Genomic DNA, 20,982 nt, shown 5'->3' with positions numbered 1-20,982 from the left:
CTGACAATCCAGAGTTGGGACCAGGAGGCAGAGTCCCAGTCTAACACACTTCTCTGCTCCTTTACTCCAGGAGTTACCTAGTAAAACCCCCATAGTGACGGTGTCTGCCCCCCGACCATTAAAATTATTTAAAACCACAAGTGCAATAGTGCAAAAGAATAGGAGAATTAAATGTGGACTCTTAAACATCAGATCTCTCTCTTCTAAAGGGGTACTAGTAAATGAATTAATATCAGATTCTAATATTGATTTATTTTGTCTTACTGAAACCTGGCTGGGTGATGGAGAATATGTTAGTCTAAATGAGTCCACCCCCCCCAGTCATATTAATACTCACATTCCTCGAGGCGCAGGCCGAGGAGGTGGAGTTGCAGCTATCTTTGATTCTAGTCTACTAATCAGCTCTAAACCTAAACTAAATTATAACTCATTAGAAAGTCTTGTTCTTAGTCTTTCACACCCAAGTTGGAAATCAATGCAACCAGTTCTATTTGTTATAGGTACCGAGACCCTGGTCCAGACTCTGAACCAGTTCTATTTGTTATAGTGTACCGAGACCCTGGTCCAGACTCTGAACCAGTTCTATTTGTTATAGTGTACCGAGACCTGGTCCAGACTCTGAACCAGTTCTATTGTTATAGTGTACCGAGACCCTGGTCCAGACTCTGACCAGTCTATTTGTTATAGTGTACCGAGACCCTGGTCCAGACTCTGAACCAGTTCTATTTGTTATAGTGTACCGAGCACCTGGTCCAGACTCTGAACCAGTTCTATTTGTTATAGTGTACCGAGACCCTGGTCCAGACTCGAACCAGTTTCTATTTGTTATAGTGTACGAGACCCTGGTCCAGACTCTGAACCAGTTCTATTTGTTATAGTGTACCGAGACCCTGGTCCAGACTCTGAACCAGTTCTATTTGTTATAGTGTACCGAGACCCTGGTCCAGACTCTGAACCAGTTCTATTTGTTATAGTGTACCGAGCACCTGGTCCAGACTCTGAACCAGTTCTATTTGTTATAGTGTACCGAGCACCTGGTCCAGACTCTGAACCAGTTCTATTTGTTATAGTGTACCGAGACCCTGGTCCAGACTCTGAACCAGTTCTATTTGTTATAGTGTACCGAGACCCTGGTCCAGACTCTGAACCAGTTCTATTTGTTATAGTGTACCGAGACCCTGGTCCAGACTCTGAACCAGTTCTATTTGTTATAGTGTACCGAGACCCTGGTCCAGACTCTGAACCAGTTCTATTTGTTATAGTGTACCGAGCACCTGGTCCAGACTCTGAACCAGTTCTATTTGTTATAGTGTACCGAGCACCTGGTCCAGACTCTGAACCAGTTCTATTTGTTATAGTGTACCGAGCACCTGGTCCAGACTCTGAATTCTTATCCGAATTTGCAGAGTTTTTGTCAAACTTAGTGCTAAAAACGGACAAAGTTCTTATTGTAGGGGATTTTAATATTCATGTGGACGATGAGAATGATAGTCTTAGTACTGTGTTTATCTCTCTATTAGATTCTATTATAGCCTTAGTACTGCGTTTATCTCTCTATTAGATTCTATTATAGCCTTAGTACTGCGTTTATCTCTCTATTAGATTCTATTATAGCCTTAGTACTGCGTTTATCTCTCTATTAGATTCTATTATAGCCTTAGTTACTGTGTTTATCTCTCTATTAGATTCTATTATAGCCTTAGTACTGCGTTTATCTCTCTATTAGATTCTATTATAGCCTTAGTACTGTGTTATCTCTCTATTAGATTCTATGATAGTCTTAGTACTGTGTTTATCTCTCTATTAGATTCTATTATAGCCTTAGTACTGTGTTTATCTCTCTATTAGATTCTATTATAGCCTTAGTACTGTGTTTATCTCTCTATTAGATTCTATTATAGCCTTAGTACTGTGTTATCTCTCTATTAGATTCTATTATAGCCTTAGTACTGTGTTTATCTCTCTATTAGATTCTATATAGCCTTAGTACTGTGTTTATCTCTCTATTAGATTCTATTATAGCCTTAGTACTGCGTTTATCTCTCTATTAGATTCTATTATAGCCTTAGTACTGCGTTTATCTCTCTATAGATTCTATTATAGCCTTAGTACTGCGTTTATCTCTCTATTAGATTCTATTATAGTCTTAGTACTGCGTTTATCTCTATTAGATTCTATTATAGCCTTAGTACTGCGTTTATCTCTATTAGATTCTATTATAGCCTTAGTACTGCGTTTATCTCTCTATTAGATTCTATTATAGTCTTAGTACTGCGTTTATCTCTCTATTAGATTCTATTATAGCCTTAGTACTGCGTTTATCTCTCTATTAGATTCTATTGGCTTCTCTCAAAGTGTACATAAACCAACTCACCGTTTTAACCCCCCCCCATCTTGTTCTGGTGTATGGTGTTGAAATTGAACATTTAATAGTGTTCCCACAGAATCCCTTCCTATCTGACCACTGTTTGATAACTTTTGAGTTTATACTGCTGAACTACACGCCGTTAGGTAAAACCTCCTATACAAGATGTCTATCTGATAGTGCTGTAGCTAAATTTAAGGATGCGATTCCGTTAGCATTTAATTCATTACCAAGTCCCAAAGTAACGGAGGACTCCTATGCTATTAGTCCCTCACAAATCCATCATTTTGTTGATAGTGCAGCAGACTCGCTGCGAATGACTCTAGACTCTGTTGCCAATTATTTTTCATCTAAACCATCAACCTGCCTCTTAGACCCCATCCCAACTAGGCTTCATCTAAACCATCAACCTGCCTCTTAGCCCCCATCCCGACTAGGCTTCATCTAAACCATCAACCTGCCTCTTAGACCCCATCCAACTAGGCTTCATCTAAACCATCAACCTGCCTCTTAGCCCCATCCCGACTAGGCTTCATCTAAACCATCAACCTGCCTCTTAGACCCCATCCCGACTAGGCTTCATCTAAACCATCAACCTGCCTCTTAGACCCCATCCCGACTAGGCTTCATCTAAACCATCAACCTGCCTCTTAGACCCCATCCCGACTAGGCTTCATCTAAACCATCAACCTGCCTCTTAGACCCCATCCCGACTAGGCTTCATCTAAACCATCAACCTGCCTCTTAGACCCCATCCCGACTAGGCTTCATCTAAACCATCAACCTGCCTCTTAGACCCCATCCCGACTAGGCTTCATCTAAACCATCAACCTGCCTCTTAGACCCCATCCCGACTAGGCTTCATCTAAACCATCAACCTGCCTCTTAGACCCCATCCCGACTAGGCTACTTAAAGAAGTTTTTCCTTTAGTCAACACTTCTTTACTAGATATAACCAATTTGTCTTTATTAACAGGCTATGTACCACAGCACTTTAAAGTAGCTGTAATTAAACCTCTTCTGAAAAAGCCAAACCTTGATCCAGATGTTTTAGCCAACTATAGACCTATATCCAACCTTGATCCAGATGTTTTAGCCAACTATAGACCTATATCCAACCTTGATCCAGATGTTTTAGCCAACTATAGACCTATATCCAACCTTGATCCAGATGTTTTAGACAACTGTAGACCTATATCCAACCTTGATCCAGATGTTTTAGCCAACTATAGACCTATATCCAACCCTGATCCAGATGTTTTAGCCAACTATAGACCTATATCCAACCTTGATCCAGATGTTTTAGCCAACTATAGACCTATATCCAACCTTCCATTTCTCTCTAAGATTCTTGAGAAAGCAGTCGCCAAACAGCTGTGTGACTTTCTGCATAGCAACAGCTTATTTGAGGATTTTCAGTCAGGATTTAGAGTTCATCATAGCACAGAGACAGCACTTGTTAAATTACTAATGACCTCCTAATTGCATCAGACGAAGGACTTATCTCTGTACTTGTGTTATTAGATCTTAGCGCTGCATTTGATACCATTGACAGGACAATGGAGAGATGGAAGACTCATGTTGTCCCCATGTTGTCCTCATGTTGTCTCCATGTTGCCTTCATGTTGCCCTCATGTTGTCCTCATGTTGTCCTCATGTTGTCCTCATGTTGTCTTCATGTTGTCTTCATGTTGTCCTCATGTTGTCTCCATGTTGCCTTCATGTTGCCCTCATGTTGTCCTCATGTTGTCCTCATGTTGTCTTCATGTTGTCTTCATGTTGTCCTCATGTTGTCCTCATGTTGCCCTCATGTTGTCTTCATGTTGTCCTCATGTTGCCCTCATGTTGTCTTCATGTTGTCCTCATGTTGTCTTCATGTTGCCCTCATGTTGTCTTCATGTTGTCCTCATGTTGTCCTCATGTTGTCTTCATGTTGTCCTCATGTTGTCCTCATATTGTCTTCATGTTGTCCTCATGTTGTCTTCATGTTGTCCTCATGTTGTCTTCATGTTGTCCTATATCAATGTTCTTTTTAATTCCCCAAAATAACATGATTGATTCCACACAACGCAATTTGCCAAGTACAAATCTCTACTTTCATTAACGAGAAGTTTGGGTGATATTGAAACACCTTCAAAGGGGGGTGTTTTTAAAATCCAAATCCAATCCGTGGCGAGGTTGCGTAAGTTGCCCGTGTGGACAGTCATTAACTGAGGCTTCTGGCCACGCTTCTCCGTCCATGTTTGTTTTGTTTTGTTTGTTCGCTACGTTTGCTTATCTGGATCCGGACTATTTAAGTTTATTGAATGACATTTGTTTTGTTGGGACATCGGAGTGTTTTGGGGACGTTGGGGGGTTTTGGGGGACGTCGGGGGGTTTTGGGGGACGTTGGGGTGTTTTGGGGGACGTTGGGGTGTTTTGGGGGAAACGTGTTTAAATGTGTGGGAAACTTTGAGTGCTTTAACGTGTATGTACGGAGGGGGTGTGTCCGATGTTTAATAAGTTGTGTCATTAATACACGCAGTTAAACTTATACTCTATGGTCTTCTTTTTATTTTATTAGCATGGTTATTGAGCCGACTTAAATGCAATTAGGGTGTTTGTAGGGTTGAGGGTTTATTCAGGTGTTGTGTGATTAAAGTATGCAGGACTAGATTGTAGCCGATTGATATCAGAGATCCGCCCATTACCTTAATTTTATGCGTTGTACCTTTCCCTTGCCGTGTGTGTTTGGGGATTGTTACACGTCTTATTCAATTTTTAAATGTGTTTGTTTGTTTCGTTCCCAGAGGTGAGAGAGGACGAGTGGGAGGAGCTCGGCCCGGATATCTCTGCCCTGCACTCCCTCAGAGGACTGTCTCAACACATGTTCCATGAAAGGCTCATCTACCAATCAAACCACAGGTGTCCAATGTCCTCGTGTCTTAGAGACTGATTGAACAGCAATCTTTAGAAATTAGAAATTAGAAAATTCCACAGAAAGGTCAACAATGTGCCTACTGCGTGGTGCACATCCGAATAGCAATAAAACTTAAAAAATAATAAAAGTGTCTTAACCCTTGGGAGATGTAACGTTGTAAAACCTATTTAAGACCTTTCTGTTTCCCAGAAACCGCTGTGACGGAGCTAGCGCCAAACCAGACTTCATTTAATAAACAGTCCTTTTAGCGTGTATAGAGCCAACATATTTTCACATGTAAATCGGTAAATTATGTTTCTTTCCACCAACACTAGAGTTTTGATGGTTTGAAAAGGGTAGAGAAGACCAAAAACAGCTTTTCATAGAGCTTTTAATAGTTGAATATGGTTTCTATCAACTTTAAAGGAAGTGTGTGTTACGATGCAAAAAATGATTATTTACATGGAGTCTCAAGACATGTAAATAAATAAAGGTATCATGTCCTAGTGTTTAAGAGACTGATAGTAACAACAATCTGTGAAATTAGTCAAGTATTGTGTAAGAACGCTGTGATGTTACCCTACAGGACAGATGTTCATCAGGGAGAAACAAGCTGTAATGTTACCCTACAGGACAGATGTTCATCAGGGAGAAACAAGCTGTAATGTTACCCTACAGGACAGATGTTCATCATCAGGTAGAAACAAGCTGTAATGTTACCCTACAGGACAGATGTTCATCATCAGGGAGAAACAAGCTGTAATGTTACCCTACAGGACAGATGTTCATAATCAGGTAGAAACAAGCTGTAATGTTACCCTACAGGACAGATGTTCATCATCAGGTAGAAACAAGCTGTAATGTTACCCTACAGGACAGATGTTCATCATCAGGGAGAAACAAGCTGTAATGTTACCCTACAGGACAGATGTTCATCATCAGGTAGAAACAAGCTGTAATGTTACCCTACAGGACAGATGTTCATCAGGGAGAAACAAGCTGTAATGTTACCCTACAGGACAGATGTTCATCATCAGTAGAAACAAGCTGTAATGTTACCCTACAGGACAGATGTTCATCATCAGGGAGAAACAAGCTGTAATGTTACCCTACAGGACAGATGTTCATCATCAGGTAGAAACAAGCTGTAATGTTACCCTACAGGACAGATGTTCATCATCAGGTAGAAACAAGCTGTAATGTTACCCTACAGGACAGATGTTCATCATCAGGGAGAAACAAGCTGTAATGTTACCCTACAGGACAGATGTTCATCATCAGGTAGAAACAAGCTGTAATGTTACCCTACAGGACAGATGTTCATCATCAGGGAGAAACAAGCTGTAATGTTACCCTACAGGACAGATGTTCATCATCAGGGAGAAACAAGCTGTAATGTTACCCTACAGGACAGATGTTCATCATCAGGAGAAACAAGCTGTAATGTTACCCTACAGGACAGATGTTCATCATCAGGTAGAAACAAGCTGTAATGTTACCCTACAGGACAGATGTTCAGCATCAGGTAGAAACAAGCTGTAATGTTACCCTACAGGACAGATGTTCATCATCAGGTAGAAACAAGCTGTAATGTTACCCTACAGGACAGATGTTCAGCATCAGGTAGAAACAAGCTGTAATGTTACCCTACAGGACAGATGTTCAGCATCAGGATGAAACAAGCTGTAATGTTACCCTACAGGACAGATGTTCATCATCAGGGAGAAACAAGCTGTAATGTTACCTTACAGGACAGATGTTCATCATCAGGGAGAAACAAGCTGTAATGTTACCCTACAGGACAGATGTTCATCATCAGGTAGAAACAAGCTGTAATGTTACCCTACAGGACAGATGTTCAGCATCAGGTAGAAACAAGCTGTAATGTTACCCTACAGGACAGATGTTCAGCATCAGGTAGAAACAAGCTGTAATGTTACCCTACAGGACAGATGTTCATCATCAGGTAGAAACAAGCTGTAATGTTACCCTACAGGACAGATGTTCATCATCAGGGAGAAACAAGCTGTAATGTTACCCTACAGGACAGATGTTCATCATCAGGGAGAAACAAGCTGTAATGTTACCCTACAGGACAGATGTCATCATCAGGAGAAACAAGCTGTAATGTTACCCTACAGGACAGATGTTCATCATCAGGTAGAAACAAGCTGTAATGTTACCCTACAGGACAGATGTTCAGCATCAGGTAGAAACAAGCTGTAATGTTACCCTACAGGACAGATGTTCATCATCAGGTAGAAACAAGCTGTAATGTTACCCTACAGGACAGATGTTCAGCATCAGGTAGAAACAAGCTGTAATGTTACCCTACAGGACAGATGTTCAGCATCAGGATGAAACAAGCTGTAATGTTACCCTACAGGACAGATGTTCATCATCAGGGAGAAACAAGCTGTAATGTTACCTTACAGGACAGATGTTCATCATCAGGGAGAAACAAGCTGTAATGTTACCCTACAGGACAGATGTTCATCATCAGGTAGAACAAGCTGTAATGTTACCCTACAGGACAGATGTTCACCATCAGGTAGAAACAAGCTGTAATGTTACCCTACAGGACAGATGTTCAGCATCAGGTAGAAAACAAGCTGTAATGTTACCCTACAGGACAGATGTTCATCATCAGGTAGAAACAAGCTGTAATGTTACCCTACAGGACAGATGTTCATCATCAGGTAGAAACAAGCTGTAATGTTACCCTACAGGATGATTAGATTAGATTAGATTCAACTTTACTGTCATTACACAGGTACAAGGCAACGAAATGCAGTTTGGGTCTAACCAGAAGTGCAATAGCAGTAAGTGCAGGATATATACAATGGTTCATAAGTGTAGGACATGGATATGTACTGAATAAATATAGAAATGAATACTATGATACACAGAATTTTACAGATGGATTTGTCCTATGAATATAAAATATGGATAACAAGTATTGTGAGCAAGATTTACAGCTGGATATGCACTGAATATAATATACAGGTGGATATTACTATAAGTAGTAATTTTACAGATGTGTACAATGAACATAATATACTAATGGTTTACAGAGTTTACAGGTGAGTATGTACTATGAATATATATACAGGCAGCTATTATTATAGACACAATTTTTACAGATAGATATAATAAGTTAGGCTAAAATGAGCAGTATAACAAGGATTTAAAGGCAGTAAAAATAAAGTTTGGGCAAAAGCTATCCGAATTAAAGTGCAGTGGAAAGTAATTGCATATTACAGGTCAAATACGATATTGCAGATGTATATGTAAACAATTGGTACTGTAAATAAACAGTTAACAGTGCAAACTGAAATGTAAGTAGTGCAAAAAGATGCGGATATAAACAGTAGTTACTATAGTAACAATCAGCAGTGCAGGTGGACATTATAATATTATAATATTGCAGGACAGATGTTCATCATCAGGTAGAAACAAGCTGTAATGTTACCCTACAGGACAGATGTTCATCATCAGGTAGAAACAAGCTGTAATGTTACCCTACAGGACAGATGTTCATCAGGTAGAAACAAGCTGTAATGTTACCCTACAGGACAGATGTTCATCATCAGGGAGAAACAAGCTGTAATGTTACCCTACAGGACAGATGTTCATCATCAGGGAGAAACAAGCTGTAATGTTACCCTACAGGACAGATGTTCATCATCAGGGAGAAACAAGCTGTAATGTTACCCTACAGGACAGATGTTCATCATCAGGGAGAAACAAGCTGTAATGTTACCCTACAGGACAGATGTTCATCATCAGGTAGAAACAAGCTGTAATGTTACCCTACAGGACAGATGTTCATCATCAGGTAGAAACAAGCTGTAATGTTACCCTACAGGACAGATGTTCAGCATCAGGATGAAACAAGCTGTAATGTTACCCTACAGGACAGATGTTCATCATCAGGTAGAAACAAGCTGTAATGTTACCCTACAGGACAGATGTTCATCAGGTAGAAACAAGCTGTAATGTTACCCTACAGGACAGATGTTCATCATCAGGGAGAAACAAGCTGTAATGTTACCCTACAGGACAGATGTTCATCATCAGGGAGAAACAAGCTGTAATGTTACCCTACAGGACAGATGTTCATCATCAGGGAGAAACAAGCTGTAATGTTACCTACAGGACAGATGTTCATCATCAGGGAGAAACAAGCTGTAATGTTACCCTACAGGACAGATGTTCATTATCAGGGAGAAACAAGCTGTAATGTTACCCTACAGGACAGATGTTCATCATCAGGGAGAAACAAGCTGTAATGTTACCCTACAGGACAGATGTTCATTATCAGGGAGAAACAAGCTGTAATGTTACCCTACAGGACAGATGTTCATCATCAGGTAGAAACAAGCTGCAATGTTACCCTACAGGACAGATGTTCATCATCAGGGAGAAACAAGCTGTAATGTTACCCTACACGTCCATTCATGGGGCCAGAGTTGAGAGATCTCTTAGCAGGTAAGAGCTTAGCTTCCTGGTACAGTTCTGTGAGTCAAAAACTAGGATTTGGCATTAACAACCGGTTCCAATTTGGAAATTTGGTTTTGAATCTGATCATCTGTTCCAAATCTAACATGCACAAGTTTTGGTCTCCTGGTGACCACCGTACTTCCAGGCACGTGGAGCGCAGTGAGCAGGCTCTAAAGATTGGTGCAACTGTAAATCTCCAATGAATGAAAATAAAAATGTTCCTAATATGAGGGACATCTGGCACCAGACCAGTCGCGTAAATGAACGTTGTCAATACAGACTAGTCTATTATATAATATATATCTTATAGAACCAAACCTATGGAGGGATTGTGATATGTAACTATCTTGTTGGTGGAGGTCCCTCCATTTGAAATGGTCAAGAACCGCCACGGATCAAAACGATGGCTTTGGTGTTAGTTCTTTTAAAACTACCCTACAGATGAACTGCCTTTTACAGTTAGAAGCAGCTTCAGTAATGTAATGAGCTGAAGAACTAGAGGACACTCGTTAGCTAAGCTAACAATATCTTCCAAGCCATTCAATGCAGATTGGCCTTTTTAAACAAACAGAAGCTAAATCTCTTCTGTGAGACGGACTCGTTCCCTACGTGGGTAATATATCCTTTCAAATTTAAACCAAAGAGTTTTTCTTGGGGAAGGTATTGCCAAACTCTCATGTGGTCTGCACCAGGTCTTACTCCATCTGTGTGAGTGTAACCCTCTCTGATATAAAGTTGATAATCTTCTTTTAGGGAGGACGTTGACCAAAACCCGATGAGTTTGCTGTCTGATCTTCAGGAGAACGAGAAGTTCACAGCTTCTGTTATTCAGAAGAAACAGGTTGGTGGATTTTAAATTAAAATGGAAAGCAGCCCTGAGTTTTTACCCAAATCAGTGTTTAATTAATGGAAGTAGTTGAGTTGACGTTGCACAGACACACAGAAAACATAAACAAAAGTTACCAATTAACACAACTAATGGGACTTTCTTGAGTTAAACGTTCATCCCCTCCAGTAAGATATATAAATGTGATTTTAACTGGATTATCTGCTGTGTTTTATATTTTGTTTTTTCACTTGTAATCCAGGATTTGGAAGCTTCTTGGCGGCGATAGATGTACAGAAGACACATGATGTGCTGCTGAGTGCTTCGGAGATCTCGCACAGCTACAGCCAAAAACTTCTGGTCATGACTGACACAGAAAAGTCCACAAATGCCAGAGTCCAACAGGAATACAGCATGGATCCTCACCACTCAGTAATAATCAGCAACGAATGCCTGATCAACGCCTCGTGTGTACCAGAAGCAGACAGCTACACCTTGGTGAAAATATTTGGGAGTGTTTCAGAAGATGGACAAACCGTGTCTGGCCTTTCTGGTTCTGCCCTTGCAGAGCTGATGTTGACACCGTCACTGGAAACGGCGCCCGTCTTCTCTCTCGATGGAAACACAACCAAAGACTTCCAATGGAACTTCATTCGAGTTTTTACGGCCCGTGGCATTACAACAGTCCTAGAAACCACCCAGGAGAATTACCAGACTTACCAGGTCATGAATCAACTTGAAGAAGTTTCTGGATACCAAATTCCACAAAGACCGGTTGACCACAGCACCCAGTACGACCACCAGCAGATCCTCATCCTGGAAGATGACCCTGTTGTCAGAAAAGCTGCTACGTATCTGTATGAGAAGCATCCAACGGTTTCCTCTTTCTACGTTCTTGATAACAACCAAAGACCAGTACTGATCCGGGGTGACCCCGTGTCTCTGACAGAGGACAGCCGGCTGGTGCTGGTCAGCCACGGAGGGAAAGACAACTCAGGAGAAATGAGACTGGGTGGATACAAAGCGCAAGATGTCTCCAAAATCATCCAACACACCTCCAGGGATTCCAATAAAATAAAAACAATAAGCGTGGTGGCCTGTGACGTCGGATCAGATAAAGCCTTCACTGAAACGCTGCTGAAGGATCTCCATGGGAACGGCATTGAGACGGAGCTGCACATAAGGGACGCTGTGCTCCAGGTCCAACACACAGGAGACAAAATCACCCAAGAGATCACTAAGGATGGACCGCAATGGCGACACAAAGACGACAGCAAGAAGGTGGTGGCGACCCTCGATAGGAACGGAGATGTCATTATTAGAACTGAGCCCGGCAGTAAGGAACGGAAATCTTTAACGCTGAAAGGAACTTTCTAGGTAAAAAAAAGAAGAAGTCTCAGGTCATACAGAAGACAACATTAAACCTCCAGAAGCAAACAAGACAGCTGGCCAGAGGTGCCAAGGAGATTTATTAACGTGAACATCTTTGAGGATTTTAATGAAATTGAACGTGATAAAGTACGTAAAGCTTGTAATGAACTTGAAGCTATGTCCTGGGGATTGTTTCACGACGAAAAAATACCCTCTCCACAAAAAATTGAAATCAATGTTAACGAGTATTATTTGTCAAAAGATTTAGAGACAGTAGGGGAGGAAAAGAAGACAGGGGAGGGAGAGGAAAAAGTCAAAGACTGTTATGAGATTAAATCAGGAGAAGATGTCAGGAATGTAATCCGTCACTTTGGAAAGACCGGAGAAGATAAGGTCACATACCTGAAGGTCAATGACTGGATATTAAAGGTTAATCCTGAAAGTCTGTATGTTTATCTAGTCGGAAAAAAGCTTGACAACAATGAAGGAGAAAATAAAGAACAAGTTAAGAAATGTATTGAAGATCAGATCGGAAAAGAGAAATACCCTGACATACGAAATGGAATTATAACAGAAATAGAAAAAATAAAAGAAACAGAAGAAAACAAAAATGACGCCAGAGAAAGATACACTGAATATGTAGAAGGTATTTTTCGTGGAAAGCCCGAAAATTTCGCCTACCGCTCCCCGCTGAGGCCTGGTGCACCACATACTTCACTGCATCAGTTATATCTGAATCTGCTAGAAACTTCCGGACATTTCCTCTGATCCTCATGGCCCTGGAGATGGCCAGAAGCAAGGACAACAATATCAGAGAGAAAGGAATGAAGTTTCTTGGGAAGAACATTCAATGGCAAAAGGAGATACTTGGATTGACCCGAGCAGGCGGGGATTTAGTGGCTCAGCCGACTATGAAGGTTCTAGCAAATTACATAATAAAAAAATCACCCGTAACGATTTAAAGAAAAATCTTAAGATCTCCTAATAAGAGAAGAAAAACAGTACCAATCGTGGTACAGTTCTTTACCTAATATTAAAAATAAAATAACGTCTCAGATATCCAAAATCTTAGCGAATTACAAGATAAAACAAAATAATTTAGTTTTTGATTACAATACGTTCAGAAATACAGCAGATGATAGTCGCCCTCTAGCGTCTGGCGTGTTAGGAGGCTACGATGACGGCCGGGTAACATCCCTTGACTTAAAATCTGCCTCTGAGTTGGAAAAGTCCTTCAGACTTGAATCGTATTACTCCAGGCTGAGAGCATTAACCGCTGAACAAGTCCACAGGCAGTTAAAGGCAAAATATGGTGAAAGTCTGGCAGGGCTGCAGGTCCAGGAGGGCAGCGCCAGGATGGAGGACGGAGACTTTGTGTGTAACCTGTTACATGGTACTGACGCCAGCCCTGTTGAGTTTAGGGCTAAGTTGTCTCCAGAGAGCAAACGCTTCTATGAAACAATGTCAGAGAGCATCGAAACAGCAGTTCACGACATGGAGAATCACGTTCCTACCTCCTCCCATCCAGGCAGCAGGTTGGTAGAGCATGCTGGGACTGCTGTCGGGACGCTGGGCCTCATGCTGGGGATGAAAGGAGCTGTCCGAGCTTTTGAACAGGGGGACATTAAAGATGGCGTGGTCGGGTCCCTGCAAACGGCTCATGGACTCATACCTATGACAACGTCTGTTATTGCAAAACAAGCTCTGTCCTCAGAGACCAGAATGGCCAAAGCTGTAACATCGGTCATGAAAAACCCTGCAATGAAGGGCTTTATGGCAGTTATACCAATAGTGGGAATTGGATTCGGGATATACAATTTTGAAGAAGATATAAAGAGAGGTGACACACTGGGATACATCGATGCTTCCTTAGACGGTAGTATGGTTGTTTTAGATGTTATTGAAACTGCTGTGCCTGAACTGGTCCCATTTATTGAGCCTATAAACCTGGCTTTATCCGTAGTACGGATGGTCATTGATGATGTTTATACGGGCATACAGGATGAGCTTAACAACCTCCCGAAAGATGCAGGAGTTCCGGAGAAACTGCGGGCCGTTTCCTTAGGCTTTCGGAAGGGGATTGGTCATTTTGGAATTCATGTTGTGAGTTTCTTCTACGATTGGCGTTACGATGAAATTGAGGAGGGACACAACTGGTTGCACAGATATCAGACTATCACAAATATTACGAAGTACGAAAGCAACAGGACGGAACGACCGCTGTTGATTTTAGCGCTGGCGACTCCTCTTGGAACGGAGGAGGAGTTCACTTCTGCCTCGCCGACCACGGTCCGTCTGAACTCTGCATGGACTCTTTTGTGTCTAGTGATGAGAGTTTTGGGAAAAGGTGTTGGCAGGTTGATACACAGGGAAGCAAAGACATTATTCTTGGCCTGGGAGAGTCACATCAGTTAGAATACACAACACTACAGAAGAAAGTATTCATGTTCATACCAGCCGGCTCTGTGACGGTGGTTTCAGGTTATAAAGCTGTACCTGAGTCCAGGTTCGGGGAATACAGAGGAAATAGAGAGTCTAATCGTTTCTTTGCAATTCAGAAAGCAGAGGATGAACATGAGATTGAAGTCATGTTAAGCTACTATTACAAGCTTCATGGTGAACCGGGTGACGACATCTTCTTCCTCGGGCCACAGAGAAGTTACGTTGAAGGATGCGGAGGAAAAGACACGTACATTATTCCTAAAATGGAGGGAAAACAGTCATTAACAACTACGATCCTTCCAAAGCACTGGACACGCTTCATTTCACTGTTGATTACAGTGACATTTCTGTGACTAAATCTGGAAATGATGTGGTGTTAATGTATGAGGGAAGTCACACTGTGACCATACAGGGCTGGTTTTTAGGGGAACCGTATCGTCACATGAACATGATGTCTGGAGACGGAGTCTTGTTTGAGATTTCCTCCATCGTGGTTTCTTCTGTTCAGCTGGTGGCCAGAGGGATTAACAAGATGTTTAGCTCCAGTGGTGTACGGGTGGATGCATCCCAGCCACGTTTCAGCACAGTTACAAACATCGTTGGGTCTCCGTATGACGATGAGCTCGTTGGGAATAGAGAGAATAATCTCATAGATGGAGGAGGAGGGGATGATCGGTTGACGGGCGGCGAAGGAGAAGACATGTACATAGTGAAAGTTAAAAAACAGTCGGTAGTTTCAATTATAAATTACTCCGAAGACACTAAAACAGACCTGGCCATAATAGAAGCCAACTTTCACACTTTTAGCGTTATGGTAAATGGTGACCATGTTGATCTGGACTGTTTTCATGACAACACGCGCTTCCTGTGGTTTTATTTAATTGGTTCAGATCAGCAGCAGACAGACATTTGCTTGTTGTCACAAAGGATTTGATCACCTTCACAATCTCAGATAACCGCGCCGACTGCCGGGACAGTAGAAACCTGTTCACCAAGTGTATTAAAAGTAGAAGCATCGACTACAGCAGGTCGCCATCTCCTCTGCTGGTCGACCTTCAGGAGGACAAGGCTTTGAGTAGCGTGACGGAGGTTCGGGGGTCAAAGTTCGACGATGTAATCAGAGGAAACAAAGAGCCCAACGTTGTTGTCCCAGGAGGAGGAGATGATGTCATCCAGGGTCGAGGAGGACAGGACTGGTACGTTATCACACCGGGCCAAGGAGTAAAAACCATCAACAACCAGTCCCCAGACCTAGCCCTGGATATTCTCTTTCTGAAAGAACAATACGACAACATAAAGTGTATATGTGAAGGACAGAGTGTCATATTTTGGTACACGGTAGTAAAGATGTTATTTTACAGAACTGGTTTGATTCAAAGTTTCATCAACACCTGCAGATTAAAACCAGTGATGGAATAACAGCTGGACTGATGACCGACCGCGGCCGCTGTGATGATGTAATGTTTCCCATAACTGTTGATTATAGAAACCAGAAACCTGAACGACTTTATTTGATCCAACCACGTCTCCAGGAATGCTCAAATAATATAGATCATAAGCTTGAAATAGAGATGGACACATATAGAAGAATTGATTTACTGAAGATGCGAGCCTCCATCTCAGACCTTCAAGGCAAGGCAATGAATGAGTAATTGTGATTTAGTGAAAGAAATGTACGGTTCCTCAGGTTTCGACATCATGATTGGGAACAGCAATGAGAATCTGCTTGATCCATACACCGGGGGGGCACTGATGATTGGGGGTGAAGGAAAAGACACTTACATAATCAAACAAGGATATGGAAACGACTTAATGATTGCTAACTTTGCAGAAGATCTGAGTATTGATACTGTGATGGTCGACATGGATTATCTTCATGGCAGTCGCATCACCCTGGACTCATCAACAGAAGATCTCTACGATCTGGATGTGACGATCACGTCAAAAGGGGAACAACTAAAATTCACTCTGCTCGACTACGCCAAAAGTCCAAACAACAGCACTTAGAGTTCCAGAGCTCTGACGGAGTCAATTTTAAATTCAAATCTCTAAACTCAACCGGAGATGTCCCTTTCTTTCAAATTGAAGCTTTCAAAGTGACTCTGAAACAGCTGCAGGTTGACTGCCGCTTGGACCTCAACTCTCAGAGGAATCTGTCCGAGGTCCACACGGTGCAGGGCTGCCCCTCCCAGTCCAATGACATCCTAGGTAAGTAGTAGAGATGTCAATCTTCCTCTATAATGTCATGCAAATGTATTTTATATATATATATATATATATATATATATATATATATATATATATATATATATATGTATATTCTAATTCGAAAGGTATTCAGCCTATTTTTAAAGCTATAGTGCCTAGTTTCTGCCCACATGAGGAAGTCTTTGTAATGTCAGCAACACTGTCAGTGCATCCACATGATGCAAACCTTCTGTGATCCCACACCTGTAGCAGCACGTCTCTTTGTATCCAGAGCTGAACGCTGCTGTTTCCTTTTTCAGAGGTGACATAAAACGTATCACACGAGCCGCTGTGCACAAAAGTTGCCGGCAGCAACATTTTGTAAAACATGTCCACACTGAGAAACCACTGAGAGGATTAATCAGCTCTGTGTCAACTCATTTAGCAACACTTGATTGTAACAGACATTCATTAAGGTGCACTATGAGTTCTTGCATGGTTTTTATCTCAAATCGTAGGCATCTCTCATTAATCCTCATTAATCATTAATCTCTCATTAATCCGTTAGCTGCCCCCCCCCATTCCCCCTGAATACACTGTGAAAAAGCCTGGTCTCAGGAGACAGCACAGGGGTGGTAAAAGTCAACATACAACAAACCACTCCTGCTAAAAGGGGTGCTTTTAGAGCAGCAGCCTTAATTTCAGGGAAAAAGATGCACTAATTAATCTATACCCATAAATCTATACATGAGTTTACGTTTAACAGCAGAGCAGGTAGGTACCCAACATATGGCTGGCACTGGAGCTTGACAGTGTTTTGTTTTGAACTGCTCTTTAATGATTTAGGTAAAGCACTTTAATCGCCTTCTTGCTGTAATGTGCCGTGGACATAAAGCTGCCTTGCCTCTCGCCTTAGGTAACGACCAAGACAACGCTCTGATTGGTGGGTGGAAGAATGACGCTTTGGAAGGCGGCGCCGGAGACGACACGCTGATCGGAGGGAACGGAGACGACATCCTGATCGGTGGCTCGGGAGACGACACTCTTTATGGCGAGGACGGAAATGACACTATGATGGGAGACTCTGGCCGGGACGTCTTCCTTCCCGGACCAGGGGCCGATCTGGTGGACGGCGGTCCCGGCAGAGACACGGTGGTGTACCGGGGCGATCCTGACACAGGTACAGGAGTTTATGTCAACCTGCTGACGGGACAAGGCCGCTACGCCGATGCTGAGGGCGACGTGGTGAAGGATGTGGAGATAGTCATCGGCACCGTCTACTCCGACATCTTGGTGTCCGGTTATGAAAGTTCTCTTCTCAAAGGCTCGGACGGCAACGACATCTTGGTGTCCACTGGCGACGATTACCTGGTCGGCGGTGATGGACATGACATTTACATGTTGGCTTTCAACAACGGTTCAGTCACGGTTGATAACTGTGCCAAAGACAACGCCACAGACGTCTTGTACCTGAACTCACCACCAACGCCATTTGACTGCCAACTTCTGCCTGACAGAGTTCTCCTGACTTTCTATGGACCTGACCAAACTTCTGTTAAAGTGGCCCTGCAGGGCTGGGTCAGTGATGAGGACCAATGTGGTCATTTGAAGTTGGTTTTTAGAGATCAGGAGGAGTCGGTGGACCAGCTGTTGCAAGAATGCCAGTTAAGACAGGCAGCTGGGTTATTAATCATGAGTTGGGTTATATGGATAATTATCTGGATCATTCAAGACCGCTTTGGCTGAGTTTTCATTTCACAAACATGCAGAACATCAGGTTTAAGGAGGTGATCCAGCAGTTTTAACTTAACTATCGGCCTATATCTAATGTATGTGTTTTGTCAAAAATTTTAGAATCCTTAGTTTCAGACCAAATAAAAGAGTTTTATACTCGAATGAACTTCTTTCTAAACTGCAATCAGGCTTTAGAAAAAAGCTCAGCACCATTACTGCTGTTACAAAAGTAATAAATGACATATTTGTCGCCCTTGATAGAAAGTAATTTGTGCATCACTTTTTCTTGATTTGTCAAAAGCATTTGACACAGTGGACCACGCTGTTTTAAAGCATAGGCTTCTTTGTCTGGGACTGTCTGATTGGGCAGTTTCCTGGTTCATGAATTATTTGAATGACAGGACTCAGTGTATAAAATGTGACGGTGTATGGTCTGCATTAGTGAAGGTCCACAAGGGGGTGCCACAAGGTTCATTATTGGGTCCTCTCTTGTTTATTATGTATATAAATGACCTGGGCCTAAATGTCTCGGATGCTAATATGCATTTCTACGCTGATGACACAATTATTTATTGTTTTGGATCGTCCCCAGCTAAAGCGGTTGAGTCTCTGCAGAAAGCTTTGATGTGGTACAACACACGCTCATGCAGCTTAAACTGGTTCTCAAAGTGGATAAGACTACATTGATGTTTAGTAACACTAGGAAGGTTTCTCCTCCTTCTGTGTTCGCTTTGACTGGAAATGTCATAGAGGTGGTTCATTCTTATAAGTACCTTGGCATTTGGCTAGATGATGCCCTCTCTTTTAAGCCTCATATAGACAACCTTGTGAAAAAACTTAAACTCAAATAGTCCTTTTTTTTTCCAAATAATTTTTGTTTTTCTTTTAAAGCAAAAAAGCAGCTAGTCACTGCAACATTTTTATCTGTCTTAGATTATGGTGATATGGTGTATGGGACCGCCTCAGCACAGTGTCTGCATAAGATTGACATTGTGTATCATTCGTCTCTGAGATTTATTACTAACTGTAAAAAACTAACCCATCATTGTGACTTGTATTCCAGAGTGGGATGGCCATCGCTGTCAGACCGGAGATCAGGGCATTGGCATATTTTTATCTGTAAGGCCATGCTAGGTCTGCTGTCCTCCTATATCAGTAGTTTAATCACATGGAGAAGTGTTGGTTCCTACTCATTACGATCAGATTATCATTTGCCGCTTCTTGTTCCATTTGCCTGTACAAATTTGGGAAAAAGGGCTTTTGTCTGCGCCGCTCCTTCTGCATGGAACTCTTTGCAAAAAGACTTAAATTATCTGAACTTATTTCCTTAAATGCTTTTAAATCCAGATTGAGAGAACCTGAAATGACCTGTTTACATTGTAAATGTTTTTAACTGTGTTTTATAACTTTTATAAATGTAATTGATTGTGTTTTTGCCTCTTGGCCAGGACTCCCTTGAAAAAGAGGTTTTTAACCTCAACGGGACTTTCCTGGTTAAATAAAGGTTAAATAAAATTAAAAAAAGGGCAAAACAGCAAAAGACAGAAACAATGGTTGATGCATAATCAGTTTGCATGGTGGCTGATGTACAGTGGTGTGAAAAGTGTTTGCCCCTTCCTCATTTCCTGTTCCTTTGCATGTTTGTCACACTTAAGTGTTTCGGAACATCAAACCAATTTAAACAATCGTCAAGGACAACACAAGTAAACACAAAATGCAATTTGTAAATGAAGGTGTTTATTATTAAAGGTGAAAAAAATCCAAACCATCATGGCCCTGTGTGAAAAAAGTGATTGCCCCCTAACCTACTAACTGGTTGGGCCCCCTTAGCAGCAAACACTGCAACCAAGCGGTTGCGATAACGTGCAATGAGGCTTTCAACAGCGTCCTGGAGGAATTCTGGCCCACGCATCTTTGCAGAATTGTCCTAATTCCGTTCCATTAGAGGGTTTTGGAGCATGAACGGCTTTTAAGGTCATACCACAACATCTCAATAGGATTCAGGTCAGGACTTTGGCTAGGCCACTCAAAGTCTTCATTTTGTTTTCTTCAGCCATTCGGTGGTGGACTTGCTGGTGTGGTTAGGATCTTGTCCTGCTGCAGAACCCAAGTTCGTTCAGCTTGAGTACACGAACAGATGGTCGGACATTCTCCTTCAGGATCTCTTGGTAGACAGCAGAATTCATAGTTCCTTTTATCACGGCAAGTCGTCCAGGTCTGAAGCGCAAAAAACAGCCCCAGACCATCACACTACCACCACCATATTTTACTGTTGGTATAATGTCTTTTTATGAAATGCAGTGTTCCTTCTACGCCAGATATACTGGGACACACACTTCCCAAGAGTTCCACTTTTGTCTCATCGGTCCACAGAATGTTGTCCCAAAAGTCTTGGGGATCATCAAGATGTGTTGTGGGAGAAATTGAGACGAGCTTTGATGTTCTTTTGCTCAGCAGTGGTTTTCTCCTTGGAACTCTGCCATGCAGGCCATTTTGCCCAGTCTTTTCCTGATGGTGGAGGCATGAACGCGACCTGAACTGAGGCAAGTGAGGCCTGCAGTTCTTTGGACGTTGTTGTGGGGTCTTTTGTGACCTCTTGGATGAGTTCGCTGCGCTCTTGGGGTAATTTGGGCGGCGGCCACTCCTGGGGAAGGT

At 42.1% G+C, this 20,982-nt stretch overlaps 2 protein-coding genes across 2 annotated transcripts; both read left to right on the top strand.

Moving 5' to 3' along the window:
* Window positions 1–9,712: 9,712 nt before the first annotated feature.
* On the top strand, window positions 9,713–12,184 carry LOC116674832 (multifunctional-autoprocessing repeats-in-toxin-like). Its single transcript, XM_032507060.1, has 3 exons — window positions 9,713–9,755; window positions 10,521–10,608; window positions 10,856–12,184. Exon 3 carries the CDS (start codon window positions 10,957–10,959, stop codon window positions 11,968–11,970), a length of 1,014 nt encoding a protein of 337 aa, XP_032362951.1. The 5' UTR covers window positions 9,713–9,755; window positions 10,521–10,608; window positions 10,856–10,956; the 3' UTR covers window positions 11,971–12,184.
* Window positions 12,185–16,031: 3,847 nt separating this feature from the next.
* On the top strand, window positions 16,032–18,370 carry LOC116674833 (iron-regulated protein FrpA-like). The gene is made up of 2 exons (XM_032507061.1): window positions 16,032–16,614; window positions 17,510–18,370. Exon 2 carries the CDS (start codon window positions 17,665–17,667, stop codon window positions 18,337–18,339), a length of 675 nt encoding a protein of 224 aa, XP_032362952.1. The 5' UTR covers window positions 16,032–16,614; window positions 17,510–17,664; the 3' UTR covers window positions 18,340–18,370.
* The last annotated feature ends 2,612 nt before the right edge of the window (window positions 18,371–20,982 follow it).

This window comes from Etheostoma spectabile, unplaced genomic scaffold (assembly GCF_008692095.1).
Source record: "Etheostoma spectabile isolate EspeVRDwgs_2016 unplaced genomic scaffold, UIUC_Espe_1.0 scaffold00001124, whole genome shotgun sequence".
NCBI lineage: Eukaryota > Metazoa > Chordata > Actinopteri > Perciformes > Percidae > Etheostoma > Etheostoma spectabile.
The sequence above is the reverse complement of the archived record's forward strand: the minus strand, read 5'-3'. Positions and strand labels throughout refer to the sequence as shown.

What these genes read in the sequence shown, in the direction of transcription:
- LOC116674832 (XM_032507060.1), top strand. Translation starts at nt 10,957, where the DNA reads ATGACTGACACAGAAAAGTCCACAAATGCCAGAGTCCAACAGGAATAC.
- LOC116674833 (XM_032507061.1), top strand. Translation starts at nt 17,665, where the DNA reads ATGATGGGAGACTCTGGCCGGGACGTCTTCCTTCCCGGACCAGGGGCC.